At 43.3% G+C, this 22,569-nt stretch overlaps 2 protein-coding genes across 3 annotated transcripts; one reads left to right on the forward strand and one right to left on the reverse strand.

Annotated features, from left to right (window-relative positions):
• The first annotated feature begins 380 nt into the window (after positions 1 to 380).
• On the forward strand, positions 381 to 11,592 carry PLEK2 (pleckstrin 2). The gene is made up of 9 exons (XM_077820235.1): positions 381 to 428; positions 4,379 to 4,543; positions 5,523 to 5,704; positions 5,999 to 6,090; positions 6,468 to 6,655; positions 7,243 to 7,344; positions 8,656 to 8,739; positions 9,863 to 9,941; positions 11,465 to 11,592. Exons 1-9 carry the CDS (start codon positions 381 to 383, stop codon positions 11,590 to 11,592), a joined length of 1,068 nt encoding a protein of 355 aa, XP_077676361.1.
• Positions 11,593 to 13,705: 2,113 nt separating this feature from the next.
• Positions 13,706 to 21,117, reverse strand: LOC144265751 (galectin-related protein A-like). Of its 2 annotated transcripts, XM_077818704.1 has the most exons (5): positions 20,921 to 21,117; positions 17,549 to 17,637; positions 17,326 to 17,376; positions 15,160 to 15,334; positions 13,706 to 14,741 (listed from the first exon to the last, which is right to left on the reverse strand). In XM_077818704.1, exons 1-5 carry the CDS (start codon positions 20,945 to 20,947, stop codon positions 14,598 to 14,600), a joined length of 486 nt encoding a protein of 161 aa, XP_077674830.1. In that variant the 5' UTR covers positions 20,948 to 21,117; the 3' UTR covers positions 13,706 to 14,597. The 2 variants fall into 2 exon arrangements, with proteins under 2 accessions (XP_077674830.1, XP_077674831.1); XM_077818705.1 differs by lacking the exon at positions 17,326 to 17,376 and having other exon boundaries at positions 20,921 to 21,098.
• Positions 21,118 to 22,569: the final 1,452 nt, after the last annotated feature.

A 22,569-nucleotide genomic window follows, 5' to 3' on the forward strand; every position in this document is an offset into this window, starting at 1 on the left:
CTCTACTCCTCACCTCCTCCACTTTCCACCTACAGAATGCCTGTCTCTTCCCTGATTCATATAATTTTGCAGCTGCTTGTCCTGAGTCACCAGATGAGTGTTTTTCTACCATAGTGAATTTTATGGAATCAGCACTGCAATCCTGTTGAACTTTCACTGCTCTGCATTTCCCTGAGGGCAGGTGTTGCGCCAGCTCAATGTTTAACTACTGTCTCACAAGCAGGATAAGGGAAGGGAAAGGCAGGACAGGAAAGAGACGTCACAGAGGAGGAAGGTCCTGGAGAAATCAGTCCTCTTTAAAAACCTTGCGCGGAGGGACAGTTGGCAACTGCTTCAACGCTTTGCAGTACACGCTCAACCTTCTTTACTTGGCAGCCAGGATGCAGGATGTGAGTGGAATATTGAAGGAGGGATTCCTTGTTAAAAGGGTAAGAGCTCAAGACAGGAATTGGCTTTCTTTTGAAACTGACATATTTAGACTGCCTTAACTCTTATAACTGACTGTTGCATCTGAAGTGAGGGTCTGCTGGAGCCAGGCCTAGTGCAAGTGTTTGAAAGTAGTTATGGGTTCTACTGCTATTCCCCATTCTTCAAAGAGAATTTCTCTCAAATATGTAAAAAGAACAGGAGTACTTGTGGCACCTTAGAGACTAACAAATTTATAATGACACGGCTACTACTTTGAAACGTCTCAAATATGTAAAATATTTCAAATTGGTGGATGCATTTTAAGTGCAACCACAGAACTTCTGTCTAAGGTGCATGTATTTATAGAGTTAACCTCCCTGGCTCTGGTTCCCTGTACCAATGTTTTCATAGAGGATGAAAGAGCCATTGGTTATCAAAAAAACAACATTATACACTCACCAGAACATTCCTCAGCAAATTGCAGGTAGAGGAACCTAGCAGAAGGCTGGTGGTAGAAGCGGGATAGAGGTGAGGAGTGAAGCTTTCGGTCTCTGCTCTTGGAAGAGGCTTAGAGCCCCTTCTCTCTGGGGCTAACTAGATTGGCATATTGCGTTCCATAACCACGGTGAAAGCAACTGAAAGAAGATCTGTGTTGCAGGTCTTCCCTCCCACTTGCAGGGCTGGATCACAACCAGAAGCAGAGAGGGGAACTTATTTCTGGGCAGCAGCAGCAGCAGAAGCTTGTTGTTATTATGGGTCTGTCTTGCTTGTTGTTAATCGCCTTTATTTTAATACAGAAAGGGCAATGCTGACCAGGGGCTTGTGAGGTTTAAGCCACCTTGGGAAATGCTTCTGTGCACGACACAGCAGCATCACTGGTGCTAATGTGAAGGGTGTGTACCAAGCAGGGCTCCCAAGGCAGCTCAGGTAGTAAGAGCTCCCCACTGTCTGCCAGCCAGCCATTCTCATCCAGGGAAGATGATGACTGCTGCTCCTCACCGAGAACACGCAGGAGCAGAGCTTTTGCTGCTTTTTTCCTTCCCTTTCTGTTGGAAAATTTTAAATTAAATATTTCATTTAGGGTGGGTTTGACCTGAACTGGAATATTTTGGATTGTAAAATGGCCCCAAAACCTTTTGTTTTGAGTCATTTCAACATAAAAATGAATTTCCTGAGTATGTGCATTGCCTGATAGGAGTTGTACTTCAGGCCCCCATTCTCTCCTATTAGCTGGGGTCCCTGGCCAGTCTACCTCTCTCCTCAGGCACTGAAGTCTTCCCTCTGAGCCGTATGGTGTTTCATGGGAGTGATGTGACTGCTGGTGCATAATGGGGTTTGTCCAGCCAAGGAGCCTTGCCCAGAGGGGAGGATGGGGGTCTCAGGTGAACTGAACAACAACTCCCAATGTGCCATGATAGGGAAATACATTTGAAAGCTGAACTGGTCAGTTCAAGAAACTGAAGCTAAACACTTTGATTTTGGGACTGTTGAAAAGTTTTGTTTCAACTGAAAAGGCTGAAGTGAAATGTTTTGTTTCCTAATCACATTTCTTTTTAACTTTTCATTCTGCAAAAAAACTTGATATTTCACCTTTTTGTCCTATGTGGGACAAAAACATTGAAATAGAAGAATTTCCCCTTGAATGGAAATTCCAATTCTCACTCAGCTCTATCCAGGAGGCATAAATGCACCAGAGCAGCTGTGAGGTTGCCCTGGTCGCAGTGCTTAATTTGTGCCGGGGCTTGCCAGGGCCAAGCCCCAGCACCCCTAGGCTTGGCAGTTCATAGCCCTGGCATCTCTGGGCTTGCTACATCAGTTATGAGTGTAAAAAAATTACTTGAACCCCGTCACCTTATTGCTTGACCACCAGCACCTCTTTCATTGTAAATTAAGCACTGCCTGGATGGGTGCAGCAGTGATTTTGGTCTTAGCAGGAGAGTGGATGGAGAACCTCTTGGTCCAACTGTAGCAGTGGAAGTGAGGGGGGCAGGAAGATCTAAGGGCACCAGCTGGAGAGGTGGCAGGAAGGGGTGAAAAGGAGGAAGGAATACAGAGTAGGAGAGAGAGGAACGGAGAGAAGAGATTGAGGAATTGAGTGAGAGAAATGGAGTGGAAAGAAGAGGTAGAGGTTCATTAAGGTGAAGAGAGGAAAACCAGAGTGAAGGACTACAAATAAACACAAGGCAAGGCCATGTAAAAGATGGGGAAAAATAAGTGAAGGAGAGAGACTGACTCACTAAAGGGGGAAAGAAGAAAACAGCTAAAACAGACAATGTTAACGGGAAGAAAAGTAGCTGAGGGAATTCACAGGCACTGGAAAAAGACAGAGAGAAGGAAAGAAAAAATGGAGTGAAGGAAGAGAAGGAACAAAACCAAAGGCTGATCCAGCCAGTTAACTTTTGCTTAGCAAGGGCAAGATGTCTTCAGACTTAGTCAGGTTTGAGAGAACCACATTACACCAGTTTTCATAGAAATCGTTAATGTTCCCTCCCAATCCCAAACACATTAATGATCCACGATTCCTGCAGTGACTGGACCTTGCACATTCCCCAGTCTCTGCCTTACCCACCTTTTTTAACATGATGAAGCCTCCACTACCATGGTGCCTCACTGACTGACTGTAAAGCTCCATCTCCTGTGAAATATGTAAAGTCAGCTCGACTGCACCATAAAGCCAGAACTGCCGCCAAAAGACAGGACCAGGCATGTCTGTGCCACTCCCCTGGGCAAGCTCTTCTTTAAAACCAGCCTTAGAGCTCCAGTTAATCACACTACTGGATCACAGAGGTTTTCGCTTGTATCCCAGCGCTATAGCACAAGAGGCATTTGGCGGTTTAGCAGCCTTCACTTGGTTGGGATGAAAGGAACGCACAGGAAACGGCAGCATAGTGAAGCAGTTTAGTCACAGGAGATGGGCAGCAGGTCTGATATGACTAAGCACCAATTCGCATTAGGGGAATGTAAGAAAAAACCCAGCTGCTCAGTCAAGAGTTTTCAAGGCTGCCTGGAACCATGGAACCTACCAACGTGCAAAACTGATATGGAATTAAACTGAAATTTATTCATCAAACAGCAGCCATGCTACTGCTGTCAGCAGGCTGGATCCTTGGAGGTGCTGAGCACTCTGAACTCCCACTGACTCCAACTCAGAGTTACAATACAGTAAATCCTGCGCAAAACCCAGCTCCCTGTTCCCAATGTTTGCAGATTGGTCATTCCTCTGAGTCACTCATCTGCTTCGAGCTTTTGCCAGAAAAATTCTTGCCATCAGAGATGAGGCCCATGTTTGGGAAAGAATAAAAATTGCATCTTCTTTGTCCAATGATTTTATAAAGACAGATGAGATATATTAACAGAGGAAACTTGCCATGTTGAAGCTCAACTTGTGAGTTTCCAGTGGTGGTAAATTGATAAATTTGCAGTTTCTTTCCTCTTGGTGGGAGAAAGAGCTGCACACAAGGCAAACAATGAATCTGACAAAAAGGGATGGGGGGAGCCCTCTTGATTTGAGATCACTTTGGGATTTACACTTTCTTAGTCCACGGGGAAACTACCCCAGCTGCCACTAGCAGTCCTTTCCAGACTTGTCTTTTAATTGAAACAATCTAACTCATAAGAAATATGACCTTGCACGTTCTCAAAAGATATCAGCAAGAGTCAGTCTAGAAATCAAAGTTCCAGCATGCATCAAGGTCTCCTTAGCATGACTTTGGTTAAATAATTTTGGGCATTTATCAAAATTCCAGGGTAATGGTCCACATGAAGGAAGTCCATTGCAGTCTCCAGATTTGTTGGTTGTATTATCACTATATACATAACAACCATTCCAATGAGACTTCTAAAAATAGGTCTGCATATAAGGATAATTAGAGTGTTACCATGTCACCTACCCAAAAGAAAGGTAGGTGGAAAGATAAATACTCTTCTAAGCTTGTCTTTAAAGTAACCAAGGAAATTTCTTTTGGCATAGGGACATATTGTCCATAACTGGAAAGCAAGATGGTTTGTTCTGCTGCAGGACAAGCTGCTGTATTATAAACTTGACGGAGGCAGGAAGGAGCCTTCTCCTAAGGGCAGGATCATTTTGGATGGTTGCACTATCACTTGTCCGTGCCTGGACTATGAGAACAGACCGGTATGTCTTGAAACATTATCACCATTCTTTTCTTTGCAATGACTTTTTTATTCTCTGGTTTCTCCCCTTCATTCCCTTGACTTCCTCAATTTCTTCCTCTATTGCCCCTGCATACCTCTCTAGAACTGGGAGCAGTTGATGCTGATCAGCCTTTCAGCAGAGAAGGCCAGATCAAGGTGTTACTCCTGGATTTCCTTATCCTGTCTCTGAGGATTTCTACTCTGGTTGTTTTTCTCTGAACACTCCAGCTCAGAGATGCAATCATATACTAAAAAAAAAAAGGCTGTGGAGGGGAGAATTGGATATAGATGAAAATTCATCTGCCCTGCAGTCACACCGAGAAGGACATGAACAGCATAGTAAATAGGGAGGGTGAGAAAGAGGAAGGAATATGTTTTCCTCATCTTCCCCAATGGTGCACCTATGCTTGAGTTGTATTCTTTGCCTTCCCTGAACTGTGCATCTGGGCTAGCAGCCAGCTCAGCGAGAATTTGCTGCTGTTGAAAGTTTCTGGAGTGTGAAGTCCTCTCTATGTCTAGCCACAGGTGAGCGGCAGCAATGCAACCTTCCCCTGACTGGTATGAATCCGTGTAACTATATATTGCTGAGTCTGTATTTCAGCAAATCTGTTGTTAGAATGAGTATAGCAATGTTTTTCAGCTGTTACCAATGTAGGGCAGATTTGAACCATTAATGTAGATGTGAAAGCTCCATTTCCAAGTTGTAGATCCCTGTGTTATCCGGATAATCTCTGGCCAATCCGCTTTCTTGAGTATACTGGGCTCTGGGCATACAGCTATTACTTGGAGCTAATTGACCCCCAGACTTGAGCTGTGACTGGTGTCCTTCTGGCAATGAACTGATCAGGATTCCCTGCAGTGGTTGACGGAGCTTCTGTTGCGTGAGACAGGGCATCAGGGGAGCATTCCATGCGTGTTAGATAAATGCTTTTATTGCTTTTGTACTTTTCTGTCCATAGCTGGTCATTAAGCTGAAGACAAAAACCAACACAGAATATTTCCTTGAATCTTGCTCCAGAGAAGAGCGGGACTCTTGGGCTTTGGACATTACTGGAGCCATTCATGCTGGCCACCCAGTGCAGGTTCAGCAGCTTCACAGAATGAAAAATTCCTTCAAACTGCCCTCAAACATCAGCCTCAAGTAAGTGTAAACATTTCCCACCCAGTCCTAGGATACTTTGAAATGGAAGGTATTCAGTGACGCATCTAGTCTATTGCTCTGCATCATGGGACCTCGGGTGGGATGATTAGTCCATTTCCCCTACACACTGTTTAGAAGGAATTTTCAGTAGGTGTCTGTTCCCCTGCATTGTGGCACAACTCATTTACTTATCCTTAAAACAGCTCTGATCAATTGTGGCTTTAGGTCATATAACATTCCCTGCTTGTCTGTCTGTCCATCCATATAACACTGCTCTCTTTTGCTCTTTTACAGCCACATAGTGGACAAAATGCATGATAACAGTAATGGAATTAAACTGACTCACAACATGGAACAAGGCAATACATACAAAGAAAGCTTTACAGGTACATAAGCTCTGGATAACCAGCCTCCCAATGCCTGATACTTTGCTGCAGAGAAAAGGGAGCCACTGTGGAGCTTTTATACAAGAACAGATTATTTTTATACAAGAAGAGATTATGGCAAACAGAATGTACTGGCCCATTTATGCCCTGCCTCAAAAAGTTTCTCAATTATAAATTTATCACCCTCTCTTTAGAAATATAGAAGCAAATGTAGAACCCAGTGCCTTTGGCGAATCTTGCCTATGCTTGACATTAATATGTCATTGCCATTATGATAAAGCTGGGATGGGCCAGCTGGCAGGGATTGTCTGTCTGTGTGTCTCTGTGATGAGCAAGCGTGTTGTGTCTCTGTCTGAGAGCTGCCTTTCTCTTTGTAGGTTCTGCACTGGTGGACTGGCTGATCTCCAGTAATTTTGTTGCCTCTCGATTTGAGGCTGTGACATTGGCCTCCATGCTGATGGAAGAAAACTTCACCAAGCCTGTTGGAGTCCGGAGCACTGAAGCTATGCGCAATGGTGATCTGGCTGAGCAGTTCCTAGATGACTCCACAGCACTGTACATGTTTGTAAGTAATGTGGCTTCTAGCAGTAGGATCTTCCCATCCCTCCTGACTCAGATTTGCTTTTAGCTGGTAAAGAGGTTGTGGAGGTGAGGAGAACACACTGCATGTACCAAATGGCAAAATATATAAAAGGCGAAAAAAATATGAAGGACAAATTAAAAATGAGAAGCTTTGGGCTTTTTAATACTTTCCAAGGCTTTTACTTCCCTCAGAAGTGAATGACTAAATTTCAGTTATGGAGGCACCTACAAATAGGAGAGTCACGCATCTAACTGGTTACAGCTGTAGTCCCTAAAGCTAGCTCTGTTTGCATTAGTGGTGGTCAGGCTGAAGCTCTGCTAAAAATCAGGGCTATTGTAAGTGTGTGTGTGTTGTTTTGTGGTTATTCATTTGTCCATTGCACTCTGACAACTGAGGAGATATGCAATAGGCATATGGAATTGGATATATATCTTTGGGAAAAAATAATGTGTTAATGACAGGTTTGTGGAAGACTATGAGGTCAGTACAAAGCTATTCTGTATATTGTTTAATTAGCATTCATCAGATTAACCAAAACTTTTCCAGTTACCATTTTTTTCCATTTGCAGGCTGAAAGCTACAAGAGGAAACTCAGCTCCAGGGAAGAACTGCATCTCCACATCCTTGAATTAAGTGGAACAATTGTAAAACAAGGATATTTAGTAAAACAGGTAAATATGACATTTGAACATCTCCTCTCATTAAGAATTGAGAAAACCAACTCTAGTTGTTCTCTGGGCAGTATGGAGGGTAAAGCTGAATGCCAAGAGCAAGGCTGGATAATTACATTCACTTTCAGGGAGGCACTATTCTTCCTCATTACCTGTCCTAACCTGTCAGGTGGTCAGCAGAATTAGCTTTCATGTTAGCAATACTGCAGAGTAAACAGCAAGGTTGGAAATGAGAAGAGAGTCTATTTGTTGATATAAATAAGTGAGCGGTTGAACTCACTGCTGAGGGATGTTACTGAGGATTATAAAATAATTTCCAGAAGAGCAAAGGGGTCCTGCCCAAAATCCAAATTCTATCCTGAGTATCTACATTCACTTTCAAGGGGATGCACTATTCTTCCTCATTACCTACCCTAACCTGTCATGTGGTGCTGTTAAGGAGCGGTTGTGTCCCCTCACTGAGATACTTTACTCAGCATTGAAATGCATCTAACTCATGTATGAGTAGAACCTACTCGTGCAAGCAGTTATTCATGTCCATATAGTTGCTCCCATTGACTTCAAATGTGAGTAATTATGTGTGAATGAATAACTGTTTGCAGGCTCATGTCCTTAGTTTGTAAAACATAGTTTATGATACTTGCTAGGAACAAGTTTGCTGTTAATCCTCAGGTTTGATGGCATAAACTGATTACTCATTGGCTTGGGTGCGGGGAATCCCACTACGTGTGTTCCTGTTAGATGTCTTTCTGGAGTTGTATGTGAAGCGTTGGCCAGTGTGGGTGATGGGGTACTAGATGCACCTTCCTTTCTCCAGGGTTGAAGTGTTTTTACTGACACTGTAAAAGACGGGGTGAAGCAATCCAAAAGGGCCTGGGATCCCGTGAATTCTCAGAGCACTCAGAGTGAATAGATATGTTTGAGGGCTCCAAGATAAGGGAGAGGAGTCAAGTAATTTCACCTAGATTCTTCCCTTCTTTTCCTTTAAAATTATTCTGTAGTAGTGTCGACCCTGACAGAAAAAGAAATCTGTGCATATCCTTATAGGTGTAAAATTGCTAAATACAGGTGGATGTGTGTCGTGTGTACTGCCCCGGGGAAGGAAGTTCATACTGTGGTTCAACAGAGAGGCAAGATTTCAGGGAAGATCTCTATCCTAGGTCTGTTACCACCATTGTCTTTGACTGTACTTGAAAGCCACAGCTTAGGCTCTTCATGGGAAGTGTCATAGTTACACGGGGAGGTGCCTCCAATACAGGGCAACCACACTGACAATGAGAGAGTTGATTGTTCGTCTCTCTCACTTCTCAGGGACACAAGAGGAAAAACTGGAAGGTGAGGCGCTTTGTTCTGAGGGCTGACCCTGCTTTCCTGCACTACTACGACCCAACAAAGGTAAGTAAGCAGTGAACTGCTGACCTCAGACACTACATCTATGTACATATCTCTTACAAACTGTAATAGTAATACAGTCAACTACACAGGAAATTGGGCTCTAGGACTGCCCTCTCCACTTCTTCTCCAGGGCCAGGTGCCCCCTGAATTCCTCCACTCTTTCCCCTTGGGACCCCTTGGGGATTTCCTGGGGCCACATCCCTTGTGTGGTTTTTTGTTTTTTTTTCACTCCCACATTCTCCCTCATGCCTTAGCTCTTTTGGGATTCCTCTGTCTGCCCCTAGAGCCATCTCCCATCTGGGATTCCTCTCTCTCACACACCCCACTCTGGGGGTATGCCTCTTCTGGGATTCTTTTTGCTCTGGGGCTGTGTCCTCTCTGGGCTGACTCTTTCCCATCCTGAGGCTGTATCACCTCTGTGATTTTTCTGCTCTCTTGTCCTCCTTATTGTAACCTTGAATGGGGCCTGATCACAGAGTGCTAATGGGAATTTCTGCTACTCAGTTCTAAATGTGTATAATGAATAGCAGAGCTTATGTATGTGGATATACAATGCTGCCACTGAGTTACGATGCAGTGAAGCCCAGTACAATACAAAATGGCATGTGGCTAGAAATGTTTTAGTGACATTTAAAGAGACCAGACAATGAACTTTATTTTACTGAAATCTTCCCCACAAGTGCTGTAAACCCAAATTGCACAGCCCAGGGATAACACAAGAGAGCCTGGAAGCAAAACTGATCAAGTCTCACTGTCCTGGCTGAGTGAAGAGTATAAAGTGAGCAAATAGCATCAACAGGGGAAAGTTAAATGGATTTTTAAAAGTTGTCGGATGTTGTTGGTAAAACAGAGAATAGGTTTTAAATATGATTGTTATCCTAGCGCTGTCCCTTTAAATAACTAACCTCCCACAACTTATTATGGAAAACAGCTCTGGCTGAGAAAGTGATGCAATTGAATCAATGTGCTGGGAGGGCTTTCCCGAGACATGGACGCACTTGTTTTAGATCCAGAATGTTCAGTGTGATCTCGTGTCTTCACCGCTATCCAGTATGTCTGCCTCAGGGAAGGGTTCTAATTCTTACTTCTTCCAACTGGGCTCCATTTTCCTTTCTCACTGCAGGAAGAAAACAGACCAGTTGGTGGGTTTTCTCTCCGTGGCTGCCTTGTCTCAGCTCTGGAGGATAATGGAGTCCCAACTGGTAAGCATGAAACTTTAGGCTGCCTGCTTTGGTTACCGAGGGCTGGTCTACTCCCAAATTTGCCCTGAAATAATTGAATCAGTTTAATTCACGCCTTTGTTATTGTGGTGCAAATCTGTGGGTAGACCAGTCCTGAGTCTCCTGTGAGAAAAGAGGTAGGGGACTGAAGATGACATACCTGTCCCAATACCATTGAGCTGGGTCAGGGGGACTGTTTAGATCTACTTTTGGATACACCAAGAGTTGCCTCTTTCCCCTTTGCTTTTTGCTTGGGCTTGTCAGTCAGGTCTCCACATGAATCACGGGAAGGGAATAGGGCATTGGCTGATACTCCGGAAAATTAATAGTAAAGGGGGCAATTCCTTTTTGCTGGGATACGGTTAAGCTCTTTATTCAGAGGCATCCCTCACCCCGCATCCCCTCTTTTCCATGCTCCCTACTGACACCATCTTTTTCCTTTGTACCTGCCATATATGAGTGGACACTAAATCTAGTGGACACTAAATATAACAGTGGAAGAAGCTGTAATTGAAGGGTGAATTTGTTTAGCTTAAACAACATTGTCTGGAATCTCAGCTTTGTGATTCAATGTTCCTGCTGTCAAAATAATTTATAGTATGAAAGCAAATGAGCACAAGATTAGTGTGGGACAGCAAATGTGGGTCTCAAATGGGGAGACCCTTCCTGATGAGACACACTTGAGAGGTTCCTTCCCTCCCTCTTTTCCCCAACCTGAATAATAAGTAAGACTAAGTTTTAGTCATGGGTATTTTTAGTAAAAGTCATGGACAGGTCATGGGCAATAAACAAAAATTCATGGCTGTGACCTGTCCAAGACCTTTACTATAAATATCCCTGACTAAATCTTAGCTCCCGCCGCCTCCCTGGGGCCAGCCGCTGCTGTGGGGGGCTCCCCGAAGCCAACCGCACCAGCCACTGCTCAGGCAGTCTCCGGGGCCAGCTGCTTGGGCAGCCCTGGGATCAACCACACCGGCTGCTGCAGAAGTCACAGAGGTTGCAGAAGGTCATGGAATCCATGACTTCAGCAACCTTAATGGCAGACACGCGGCCTTAATAATAAGTGATGCAATGAGAAAGCCTTTAAAAGAAAACTGTGAGGGTGGGAATGGGGAATATAACCCCGTGTAAAGGAAGCTTGATGATGGCCAGGAGCAGACAGGAGATTAAATCTAATTTATTGTAGGGTTTTCTAAGAAACCCACCACCATAGTATCTAAAACCAATAATAATAATATTCACTATTTAGATAGTGCTTTTTGTCTTCACAGTGTGTAACATTGCCTGGTTATTCCACAAAACACCCCTGTGAGGTAGATTTGTATTATTATTCCCAAGAGAAACTGAGGCACAGAAGAATTAAAGGACTTGTCCGGAATCATACAGCAAGATCTACTACTAACTTTAGTTATGCTAAACTCAAATTCCACCCTCATTGAGACATACATCTGCCACAAACCAGTTCTCTACATGCTCCACTAACCTATTGCACTCTTCCTCTGCAGGGGTGAAGGGGAATGTACAAGGCAACCTCTTCAAAATCATCACTAAAAATGACATTCATTACTACATCCAGGCCAGCTCCAAGGCAGAGCGAGCACAGTGGATTGAGGCCATCAAGCGGCTGACATGAGCAAAATGGACTCTGTACCCAAATCAGGGATCAGGGTGAATAACTGACATTCATGAGCAAGCTTGCTGCTGTCTTTGCTGGGTGTATTATCTCTGGGATGGCTGATTATGAGATGGAAGAGCAAATCTGTACATCCAGGTGTCCAATCTACCTCTGACAGATCCATATCATGCTTCCCCCTTTAGCAGAAAAGCCTTACTGGTCCCCCTTTGCTATGAGACTCGTACATTCCAGTAGCCCATGTCTACTGCAGTCACAGTGACTGAACCAAGGACTGTGGGTTGGGCCAGCATAAGCACCGGTTTCTGAGGCCACCTCCCTTGACATAACACCACAGAGTCTTTTGCTTAGTTGCACTCTGATTGCCTCAGGGAATACCACACTGAGACAAAACAGCGGTCTGTCCATCCACCTACTCCAGGATCCAGCCTCCTGCTATGCTGGAAAAACCCATGGTACTGTAGGAACACAGGATTTGTCATACCTGATCATACCCATGGCCCATCTACTCCAGTATCTGATCTCTGACAGTGGCCAATGCTGTATATATCAGAAGAAGAGAACCCCACAGTCCACCTGGGCAGCTGTGTAACAATACATGGTAAGGGGGAGCTTTTCTCCATGAACCCAGCTGGAGCTCAGTTTGAGTTGCACCAAAGGACTGATAACTAATCATTTAATCCTAGTTACTGTTGTTTCTACTTCAAACCAATAAATTTTGCACTTTTCTAGTAAACTTGACCCCCTAATCATATTAAATCTAGTAATGGGGTACTTGAAACAAATTTACCCTTTTCACGTGATCTTTCCCAGAGGTCAGATCGAGAGGTGAGGAAATAATGGTACTTCACCCAAGGAACAAATAAAAATTTTACCCAAATTTCACCCACAATCCCAAACATCTCCCACTGTGCCAGAATAGCATTGTTATGGAATAATTTTCACAACATAATTCACAAAAGCCTTCACATGGAAAGATTCAGTTAAAGTAAAAAAGCTGGCTTGTTGATTTACAGGGAGGTTTTCAAAGGCACGAATAGAAAATAGGCTTCTGCGTCCTAATGACAAGCGCCCAACAGCCATTTTGTGCCTTCTGAACATTTCCCCCTCAGAGCATACCAGCACCTCATTTGCCCTACTGGGACCACCCCATCACCCAGGTGCTGAGAACCCCAAATTTAGGAGCATGCTTAATACTTGAAGCGTATTTTCAAAGAACATAGACTGCTCACATTATTTTAGAAAATTCTCCTTGTTTTCTGAACACCAGTAACTGGCAGCCATATTTTCTGCAGTGCCCAAAAGAAGCCCTTTGAAAATACTGTAGTATATGCCTTCCACTAACTCTCAGAGGAAGTGTGATGGCAGAGCCAGAAATGGAGCCCATGTCTCTTAAGTTTCATTGCAGTACTTTACCCACAGGCCCATCCCTCCTTGAGTTGAAGTTTTCTGTCCACCAAGCTATATACTGAAAAAATGCTCTCTCTTCAGAGAGGATTTCCCCTTTTTCCTCTGTTACAACCATTAGTGGCCCTAGCCATTTTGCTGGGAGAAAAATGGTTTTTGTCCCGTCCCCGTCCCCCCCCCCCTGCCACCTCTAACCCCATGTGCCCAAGTGTGTGGGGAGTGTGGAAAGCTGGCCAATCAGGGGCAGAGAGAGAGGGGAGAAAACAAACTAAAACCGAGCAGCACAGCAGTTTGCAATCCCTGAAAGTTGGGGCGCAGGGCAACTGCCTTGCTCACCCACACCTAGAACCAGCCCCGATTACAGCCATTCATAAATTACCTGAACTTTATATAGATGCACATTTTGGGACTGCAGTACACAACAGGGCCTGCAGAGAGGTGCAGGCCTTTGGTTGGTAATGTGCATGAGGATGTGTGGATGGAATGGGAACAGGAGCCAGGGAAGAAGACCCAAGGCAGGAGCAGTGTCAGCACCATCACCACCAATCGTGTGCTGAGGTGTCTTGTGTCCTGCTACTTGTGTCTTTGGGCCACTAGCTTTAGGAGTTACTCCAGATTCAAACCACGGTAATTCAGATCAGAATCTGACCCATTGTCTTTAAGGGAGAGTTTCACAGGAAAAGGACGGAAGCCTGAGACATGTAGATTGAAACTCATTGGAAAGGAATGTATTTTTTTCACTGTTCGCAAAACATCAAGTACACAGTATAGTGTATATATGTTTAATAATAACAACCGCTTCTCTAAACCTACCAGGGCAAATGATCAGCACAACATTAAGATGGATCAAATGTTTATTTCTTAAAGCAGGTAAAGAGGTTTGCTGGTAAATGGGCAGATATGGCTGGATATAGGAACAGATGATGCAGATTTAGGTACAGATGTTGCTGCACAGGGCCAGTTAAGACAAGACTGCCAAACCTGCAGCTCTACAGAGCTTCCAGTTCATGAGGGCTCCACCCACTACAGACAGTTGGAAATGCTAGTGGGCCATTCACTGCTCCACCGTGTGAGGCACGAAGTGCTTTGTGCTGACTGCTGAGCATTGTGATCATAGCTTGGGGTAATAGGGTGTCTCATCCTCTAACATGGACCTTGCTGGGGTACACCACAGGTTTCCTCACCTATTTAACAGATTGCCTTCCACTACATGCTAAATCCAACTCTCTACTTCTAGATATGTGACCTAATAACCCCACCCATCCTCAGGTGACTGAGCCCCTTCAGGTGGCATGGCAGAACAATTTAGAGCCAATGAGGGTAGAGAAGGCTGCACACTGTCTGAATCACAGGCTTTGCAGTCTGGAAGGCCCAACAGAATGGCTTTGCAAAGAGCCTCATGTGCTTGAACCAACCCTGTCATTGCAGCTCTTCAGGCTGTGTGAGAAAAAGCAGACATTTCAAACTTGTTAGCAAACAAACCCAAACAAAGTCCACATTTAAAATCTCAAGAAGTACCAAGAAGGAAAAAGAAAACACTTTTATGTACATGGGAAAGTACATTTGTCTTAGTTCATTGGTGATGTGGGGTCCATTTTTCAAGCCACCTTGGTAAGTCTGATGTCCCCTGAGATTTGTAAAGCTGTTACCAAGTGCAGGGGCTGAACGCGGTGAGTGAAATAACAGAGCTGCCGTCCATCGAGCAGGACACGAATCTGCTGGTGCTCACAGAAGAGCTCCATCTGCAAAGAAGCAAGGGCAAAGGGGGAATTAGAGGCCAGCACCAGGGGCTGTCTATTTCACTAGCCTGGACTTTGGAACCCCAAATGCTCTATGAAGTGGAGTGTAAGGTCTGTCTAGATTCTCTACGTCTCCTGTAAGTAACATCTTATCTCTGCTGAAAAACTCTTACAGCAAATTATCTTCAGTGAATGGGAAAAAGAATTTGCACATAGAGATGGTTCCTCCACGTCAGGAGGTGTTGAGGGAAGCTTGCACTGCCGCTCCCCATGCTGTATTAGTTTGATGGCAAAATAAGACTTAACTCTTCAGGACTGTCAATCTGGCATCTTTCAACTGTATAAAATTCACTGTGTTGTACTCAGCTGGTCCCTTGCTCTACTGTCTCCCCCCTTCACCCATGATAACTAACAAGAATACCTTAAACGTGTCCCCTGCTGTGAATGGGAAGTAGGGAATGTTCTTCTCCTCTCTTCCCCATTTCCCAGCAATCTGTGCATTCCGGGTGATGGATTTCTCACTGAAGTTGACTGTAAGTAACAGCCCAATATCCTTGCTTGCATCCATGGGGTCACAGAGCAGAGTCACTGCAAAGCTGTAAGGACCAAGTCAGTGATCATGAACAGGACTTTCAGCAAACTACCAGAACATGGTTGGAGTGACAGATGCACATAAGGACATAGAGCATCCATCCCAAACCACTTAGTGTGGCATATGGCCATGTTTTAATGGTCTGGTGGTTGTAATATCCTGAAATGATGTTCCCCATATTCATCAGCAGTTCTTTGGAATAACTAAAGCAGACCCGCCCTGAAAGAATCCATTTTAGGTTTTTCATTTTGGGAGTGCTTAGCCAGTTTTATGCAGACCTTAAGTCAATCTAGACACATTCAGCAATGCTGGTTACTGTAGTTGTTTACCTTAACACTGAGTCGTAAGGTATTAACTAGTGACTTGTCTTAGGATATGATAGTGATACTGCAGTTATGTCCAATGTAATGGCACCCTATAAATACTTCTACTATGTGATCAATGGAGATTGTTTTTCTGTTTTATTTTGATTTGAGAAGGGAAGAAAGGAGTGAGCTCTTTAGTGTCAGATTGGTATCAGGATCCCTTTCCTTTACATGGATTGCAAATCATATAACAACAAAAGGAATAACTGGAGTGTCTATACTAGGTAGTTTGTCACAGTTTCAGAGTTAACTGCACCTGTATCCCCCCTAGCGTGCTTCCTGGAGGGCATCAACTTAAGGTTTCAGGCTTCCAGCTATTATCTCTCTTGGGATACCCCCATCCCTCTCCCTCCTGCCTGGGGTTTTAAAGCTGCACCGCTCCCTCTCATACACTGTGAAATCCCCAGCAAATCCATCCAATGGCTAGCTCCTGTGCAATGCTTTCTCGCCCAGGGCTATGAACATTACCAGTGGTTACAAGTTACCACACAGCTCAAGCACATTTATTCTTAAGTATTACAGAGAAAACATTTAAAGAAAAGTTTCTACACACATTCACCCATTAGTCTAAGGGGGCCCTAGTAGGCTAAAGTCTTTCTAACCCTTCCACAATGTTTGGACCCCCCTCTTAGACAGAAGGACGTGTCCATTTACTGACCTAGAGTCAGTTTAAACCCAGCCTTTTCATATCAAAAGCCCTTTCTTTGTCTGTTGGCCTCTGGAAAACCCAGTTTGAATCAGAATATACAAACCTCCCCAGCGGTTTTGTTAGTCTCTAACAAAACCTAGTCTCTAAGGTGTCACAAGTACTCCTCGTTCTTTTTGCTGATACAGACTAACATGGCTACCACTCTGAAACCTGAAAAATCTATGAATCTGGAGCAGCGGGGGGGGGGGGGGACAGGGCTGTGGCTCCAGGAGCAGGGAGAGGGAGCAAGTTGTTTCATACTTCCCCTTGCCCTGTTCCCAGCTGCGTCCTAGCAGCCCTCAGGATTTTGCTGAATATTTCCCCTCAGCTGGTGGCTGTGGCTGAGCAGACATCTACTGCTAACTCTGTTCAAGGACATACCCCATGGATAAAGCTAAGATTTAGTCATGGGTATTTTTAGTAAAAGTCAAGGACAAGTCATGGCAATAAACAAAAATTCATGGCCCATGACTTTTACTATAAATACCCATTACTATATCTCATCTCCTGAGCCCTGCAGCTTTGGGGGGGGCCCTGCTTCAGCGTTGGAGTTTGACTGCCCCTGGTGGCCTGCTGCTCCGGTGGCCCCCGGGACCGCTACTGCTTGGGCAGTCCCCGGTGCCAGCTGCACTGGCCACTATTTGGGCAGTCCCTGGGCTATATCAGGATCCATAGCTGTAAATGACTATAGCTGCCATCTAAACTGCACACAGCTACAGACCAAAGCTTTTTATGCTTGAAACTACTGGATTCTACCACTTGCGCAAAATTAGATGATGATGCTGTCTTTGTAGGCCTCCAACCACTAGTGGGCATTATAATCCCAGATCCTGGATTGGGTCTGATGCTGTCCAACAGAGGGAAAGACTACACATACACACCAGGTAGTTTGTATCACAGAAACAAGCAGAAGAAGGTTTGTTGCTTGCACAGTCACTTTACCACATTTTTAGAAAGACTGGGCTATCAGTTGTCTCCCCCACTTCAATCTCACTGCAAAAAGAAAGAGATTAGGTTGTGGCCCATGATTATGAGTCTGTACAGCTTCCCTTCCAAACTCAAAAGAATGCAGGCCCTCAAGGAACCTCTTGTGTTTATGGCCAGCCTAAATGGCAGATACTCTGGTACGTGAAATAACCAACTGAACAACAGCTCCCCACTCTACCTCTTGGGGTTGGAACATATGACCCCAATAATAGTGATTTTCATGGCTGGTTTCAGTCCTCCTTTAATTTCACCAATATATCGCTCCACCTAGTGGGAAAAAATAACTGTTATTGATCTCTAGATTTGCAGCCTGCATGGTAAACTGCAGAACCATGTGATAAACTGCATTTATTACACACTTCTGTCATCTCACCGGCCTTCTGTTCACTAATCAATTTCCCCTGGGACTTATTCTAACAATGCAAGCCACTAAGTACCTTTAAACCACTGCCATTTTTAAAAAATAACTATAAAAATTCTTTCTTTATCCTGTCTACAAATATACTTGAAAATGAATTAGCTGCAAAACAATTCTACCTTTACTAAACCCAAACAGCTCCCTGATCTGTCTTAGGGGTTAGTGACAATTTTAATAGAGTAAGTGGCTAATGCAGAGGATTAGAATTGGGATAGTACTTCTCTATCTCACAGGGATGTTTTGCGAGTTAATGGTTATAAAATATTTTGAAAATATAAAGTGCTATAAATACATAAGTAATATATAGTTGTACTCATTTACCTGTGTAAAAATTTTTGAGAAACCTCAGATAGAAGATGCGATAAAAGAGCTAAGTGTTATGTTATTAGCAATTTTCATCATTTGCTTTATTTTTCAAGCTCAGTGCACACGTAAAACTAACGACAGAGTCAAAGGACTAAATCTTGCAAGCCTTATCAGTCAAAACTGCAATTAAAGTCACCAGGAGCTCTGCACAAATAAGCATTTAGGATTTAGCAGGCTTTAGTCCAAGGAGAGAGGGCTGAAAAGAGCTAAGGGAGTTGATAATAAAATATAAGAACATAAGAACTGCCATACTGGGTCAGACCAATGTTCTAGCCCAGTATCCTGTCTTCTGACAGTGGTCAGTGCCAAATGCTTCAGAGGGAATGAACAGAACAGGGCAATTAACAAGTGATTCATCCCCTGTTGTCCAGTCCCAGCTTCTGGCAGTCAGAGATTTAGGGACACCCAGAGCATGGGATTGTGTCAATCCTTGATCATCCAGGTTAGTAGTAATTGATGGACCTATCTTTCATGAATTTATCAAATTCTTTTTTGAACCCAGTTATTCTTTTGGCCTTCACAACATCCCCTGGCAATGAGTTCTACAGGTTCTAATATTACTGACTTGGTATCTCTACTGACATAGGACTAAGCTTAATAAAAATCAGACCTTTGTGGCAGTTTGCATGATCTTTTGTTCATAATGAAGCAGCTTCCATTCAAATGTAATTTGCTACAGTTGAACTTTAGAGTTATGAACAGCTCAGGAACGGAGGTTGTTTCTAACTCTGAAATGTTCGTAACTCTGAACACAACATTATGGTTGTTCTTTCAAAAGTTTATAACTGAACATTGACTTAATACAGCTTTGAAATTTTACTGTGCAGAAGAAAAATGCTGCTTTCCCTTTATTTTTTTTAGTTTTTGTTTAACACAGTAGTGTACTGTATTTCCTTTTTTTTTTCTTTTTGTCTCTGCTGGTGCCTGATTGTGAACTTCACTTTCTGAATGAGGTGTATGCTGATTGGGCAATTTGAAACTCTGGTGTTCATAACTCTGAGATTCTACTGTATATCACATGATTTTTTAAATAGATTTGTTTGGATTTTTTTTTAATAGATCTGGTTGATCTGAAAAATTAGATCTGTTTGATGATTAAACCTTAAAAAAAGAGCAAATCTGCAATTCACCAAATGTTTGCTGATTTTCATGAGCATACAAACTAGAGATAACAGATTTCTCTCACACAGCAATACTCAGACAGAGGATTGTGAGCCACAAGTGGCTCTTTAATGTGTATCCTGCAGTTCTTTGTAGGACATGATATTAAAACACTGTGTGATTTAATTATTAATCTAAGTTGTTAACCAATCAGGATGCTTTTACTATGTTTTTAACCTATTGTAGTTGATATAATAACAATAATACTACTTGGTCAGTCATTTTGCTGTGAGAATAATATAGTAAATGAAACAATGAATTCACACTACTGTGGTTCTTTTGGGCAATGCTGAGGTCTGAGTATCACTACTCTAGCACATTCCTGTGGGGCTAGTGGAGGACTGTTGAGAGGAAGGATGGCTCAATGATTAGGATGCTGGCTTAGAATGGGAAAGAGCTGGGTTCAACGCTCTGCTATGCCACAGGCTTCTTATGTGTCCTTGGGCAAGTTGCTTAGTTTTTCTGTACCTCATTTGTCCATGTGTAAAAATAGGAATAACAGTACTTCCCTACCTCACAAGGTGGTGGTAAGCCTAAATACATTAAAGATTGTGAGGCACTATGGTGTTGGGGGCGGGATTACTATAAGTACAAAAAAAATTGTTTACTATTACTCCAACGCTTTTTCTAGGTTACTTTGGTTTAAAATGTCCCAAACGACAGCATGTGGACCATTCCCTATGAGTCCCATCTGAAGACTATTCCAGATGCTAATAGATATCATGGTTAGAAAATTTCTCCTAATATTCTGCCTAAATTTTCCTTCTTCATTTCAATGTATGTAATTTCCTGTCCTTCTTTCAGTTTCAATATAACAACTAGTTAGATCCCCCCTAAGAGTGGCATTTACAACCAAATACTTTCTAATCCCACAGACAATTATAGAACCCTGCTTATTTTTTTAATAATCTTAAAAAATAGAGAGAAACGACTAGAGAATCTAACACTTTTAGAAAATGTACAACTATTCCTTGGGGGAATGCAACAGAACCCCAGGCAGGAAAATTTAGGATACTCACCAGAGGAAAAATGTCAAAGGGTGAGATGTATTAGACTGTGGAGTACCCCAAGGGAAGTGGCAGACTCCCTTGAGATATTTAAAATTAGACTAGACAAACTAGTGGAGAATATGTCTCCTCCTCCTCACCAACACTCATTGCTTTCTTAAGTGAGAGACAGTAAAATGAAATAATAACACTTTACAATCTGAAAGGTGGGCTGTGAAGATTAACTACTTAATTTTGGAAAGCTCCATACCGTAAATACTATTATATGTATGTATGATACTACATAAAGAATAAATGTAAGTGTACCCCTGGCTTCCATGCGGTTTTTGTACTTACAAATTCTTCCATGGTACCCTGAATACAGGCTGAGGTCTGATCATTCACAGGTGATTCCCTAGCTGAGACGGAACACATGATATGCCTGAAACCTACTCAGGGATCCAGCATGAGGTAGCAGGAAGAGATCCTGAATGGGTCTTAATTTGGTTACAGGAAGACCCATGCACCTCTAGCAGTTGTATCTTTTTAATACATTTATGTATATAAAAACATATTTTCTACTAAAAAAAAAACCCTACCAGTGGAGTTATTCACTTACATTTGTGCCCCTGTCATTTTCGGTCATCTCTCTGCAGCAGCCTCGCAGCAAAGTTTTCTTTTCTTTTCTTTTCTTTTCTTTTCTTTTCTTTTCTTTTCTTTGTGTGTGTGTGTGTGTGTGTGTGTAGAAAAAATATACAAAAAAACCCCGGAATAAAGGGAGGATGTAAGGGGGAGCATTATCTCAGTCAAACACTGGTTAGACACCACCCTCTCAAATAGCTGAGTCACAAGAGCCTACTCTTCATCTTCCATCACACAGTGGCAAAAGGCGATAGAGAAACAGTGAGGAACTTGATAGCTCATAGGTATAAAAACAGCTGGGAACTAGTAATCGTTCTAGTACTAGTCTAGGCCATGATAATGCAATTAACTCCAGGCAAGTGAACCCTGGCACTTATGTGGACCCCATTGACTTTGGTGGGGTTCCATGCAGACACAAGAGTCTACCCACGCAGAACCCAGTGCAGAATCAACCCTAAACTGGCAGTGACTGAAAATCATTATCTAATGCTGGCTAGGTAGCCTAAGGGAAAGATATTGGTGGTCCCAGTCCAGTTCCTCTTTGGACAAGTGTCCATATCACAAAAATACCATCAAAGATGGCCCTAGCTGGACTCCTTGTTGTAGAAGAAACAAGACCAGATGCCTGTGGACACTAAGGCAATGGAGCCTAAATACCTTTGTGGAACTTGGCCTACACCTCTCACTCTTGTATGCTAAGTGGTCCCTACAGAGCAAAGTTGAGGGGCAGCATGAACTGTCACTGCCCATGCTGTACCTTTTCATAGAATCATAGAATATCAGGGTTGGAAGGGACCTCAGGAGGTCATCTAGTCCAACCCCCTGCTCAAAGCAGGACCAATCCCCAATTTTTGCCCCAGATCCCTAAATAGCCCCCTCAAGGATTGAACTCAAAACCCTGGGTTTAGCAGGCCAATGCTCAAACCACTGAGCTATCCCTCGATATGCAAAAGATTTAATTCCCCAGGGCTTTCAATATAATGCCTCTGACAAAGCACTGAATTAACATATTTTTAAAAACTGTAAGACCAGCTATATTGGGTCAAACTAATGGTCCATGTAGCCCAACATCCTGTCTTGCTGCAGTGGCCAATGCCAGGTGCTTCAGAAGGAATGAACAGAACAGGCAATCACAGAGTGAACCATCTCATCGTCCACTCCCAGCTTCTGGCAATCAGAGGCTAGGGACACCCAAAGCAAAGGATTTAGGGTGACCAGATAAGTGTGAAAAATCGGGACGGGTGTGGGGGGTAATAGGAGCCCATATAAAAAAAAGCCCCAAATATTGGGACTGTCCCTATGAAATCAGGACATCTGGTCACCCTAATGGGGTAGCATCCCAGACTATCGTGGCTAATGACCATTGATGGACCTACCCTCCTTGAATTTACCTAATTTTTTTGTAACCCTGCTATAGTTTTGGCCTTCACAACATACCCTGGCAATGAGTTCCACAGGTTGACTGTGCGTTGTGCGAAGAAATACTTGCTTTTGTTTGTTTTAAACCTGCTGTCTATTAATTTCATTGGGTGACCCTGGTGTTTGTATTATGTGAAGCAGTAAATAACACTTCTTTATTCACTTTCTCAACACCATTCACAATTCTACAGATCTCTATCATATACC

Source organism: Eretmochelys imbricata, chromosome 6, assembly GCF_965152235.1.
Source record: "Eretmochelys imbricata isolate rEreImb1 chromosome 6, rEreImb1.hap1, whole genome shotgun sequence".
In the NCBI taxonomy this organism is placed as follows: domain Eukaryota; kingdom Metazoa; phylum Chordata; order Testudines; family Cheloniidae; genus Eretmochelys; species Eretmochelys imbricata.

Excerpts from the sequence above, each read along its gene's own strand:
- PLEK2 (XM_077820235.1), top strand. The coding sequence starts at position 381 with ATGCAGGATGTGAGTGGAATATTGAAGGAGGGATTCCTTGTTAAAAGG. Across the intron at positions 5,705-5,998 it reads CCCTCAAACATCAGCCTCAA|CCACATAGTGGACAAAATGC; the intron begins GTAAGTGTAAAC and ends GCTCTTTTACAG. Across the intron at positions 7,345-8,655 it reads AAGGATATTTAGTAAAACAG|GGACACAAGAGGAAAAACTG; the intron begins GTAAATATGACA and ends CTCACTTCTCAG.
- LOC144265751 (XM_077818704.1), bottom strand. The coding sequence starts at position 20,947 with ATGACCGAAAATGACAGGGGCACAAAT. Across the intron at positions 17,377-17,548 it reads ATATGTTCCAACCCCAAGAG|TGAGATTGAAGTGGGGGAGA; the intron begins GTAGAGTGGGGA and ends TTCTTTTTGCAG. Across the intron at positions 14,742-15,159 it reads CAGCAGGGGACACGTTTAAG|ATGGAGCTCTTCTGTGAGCA; the intron begins GTATTCTTGTTA and ends GCTTCTTTGCAG.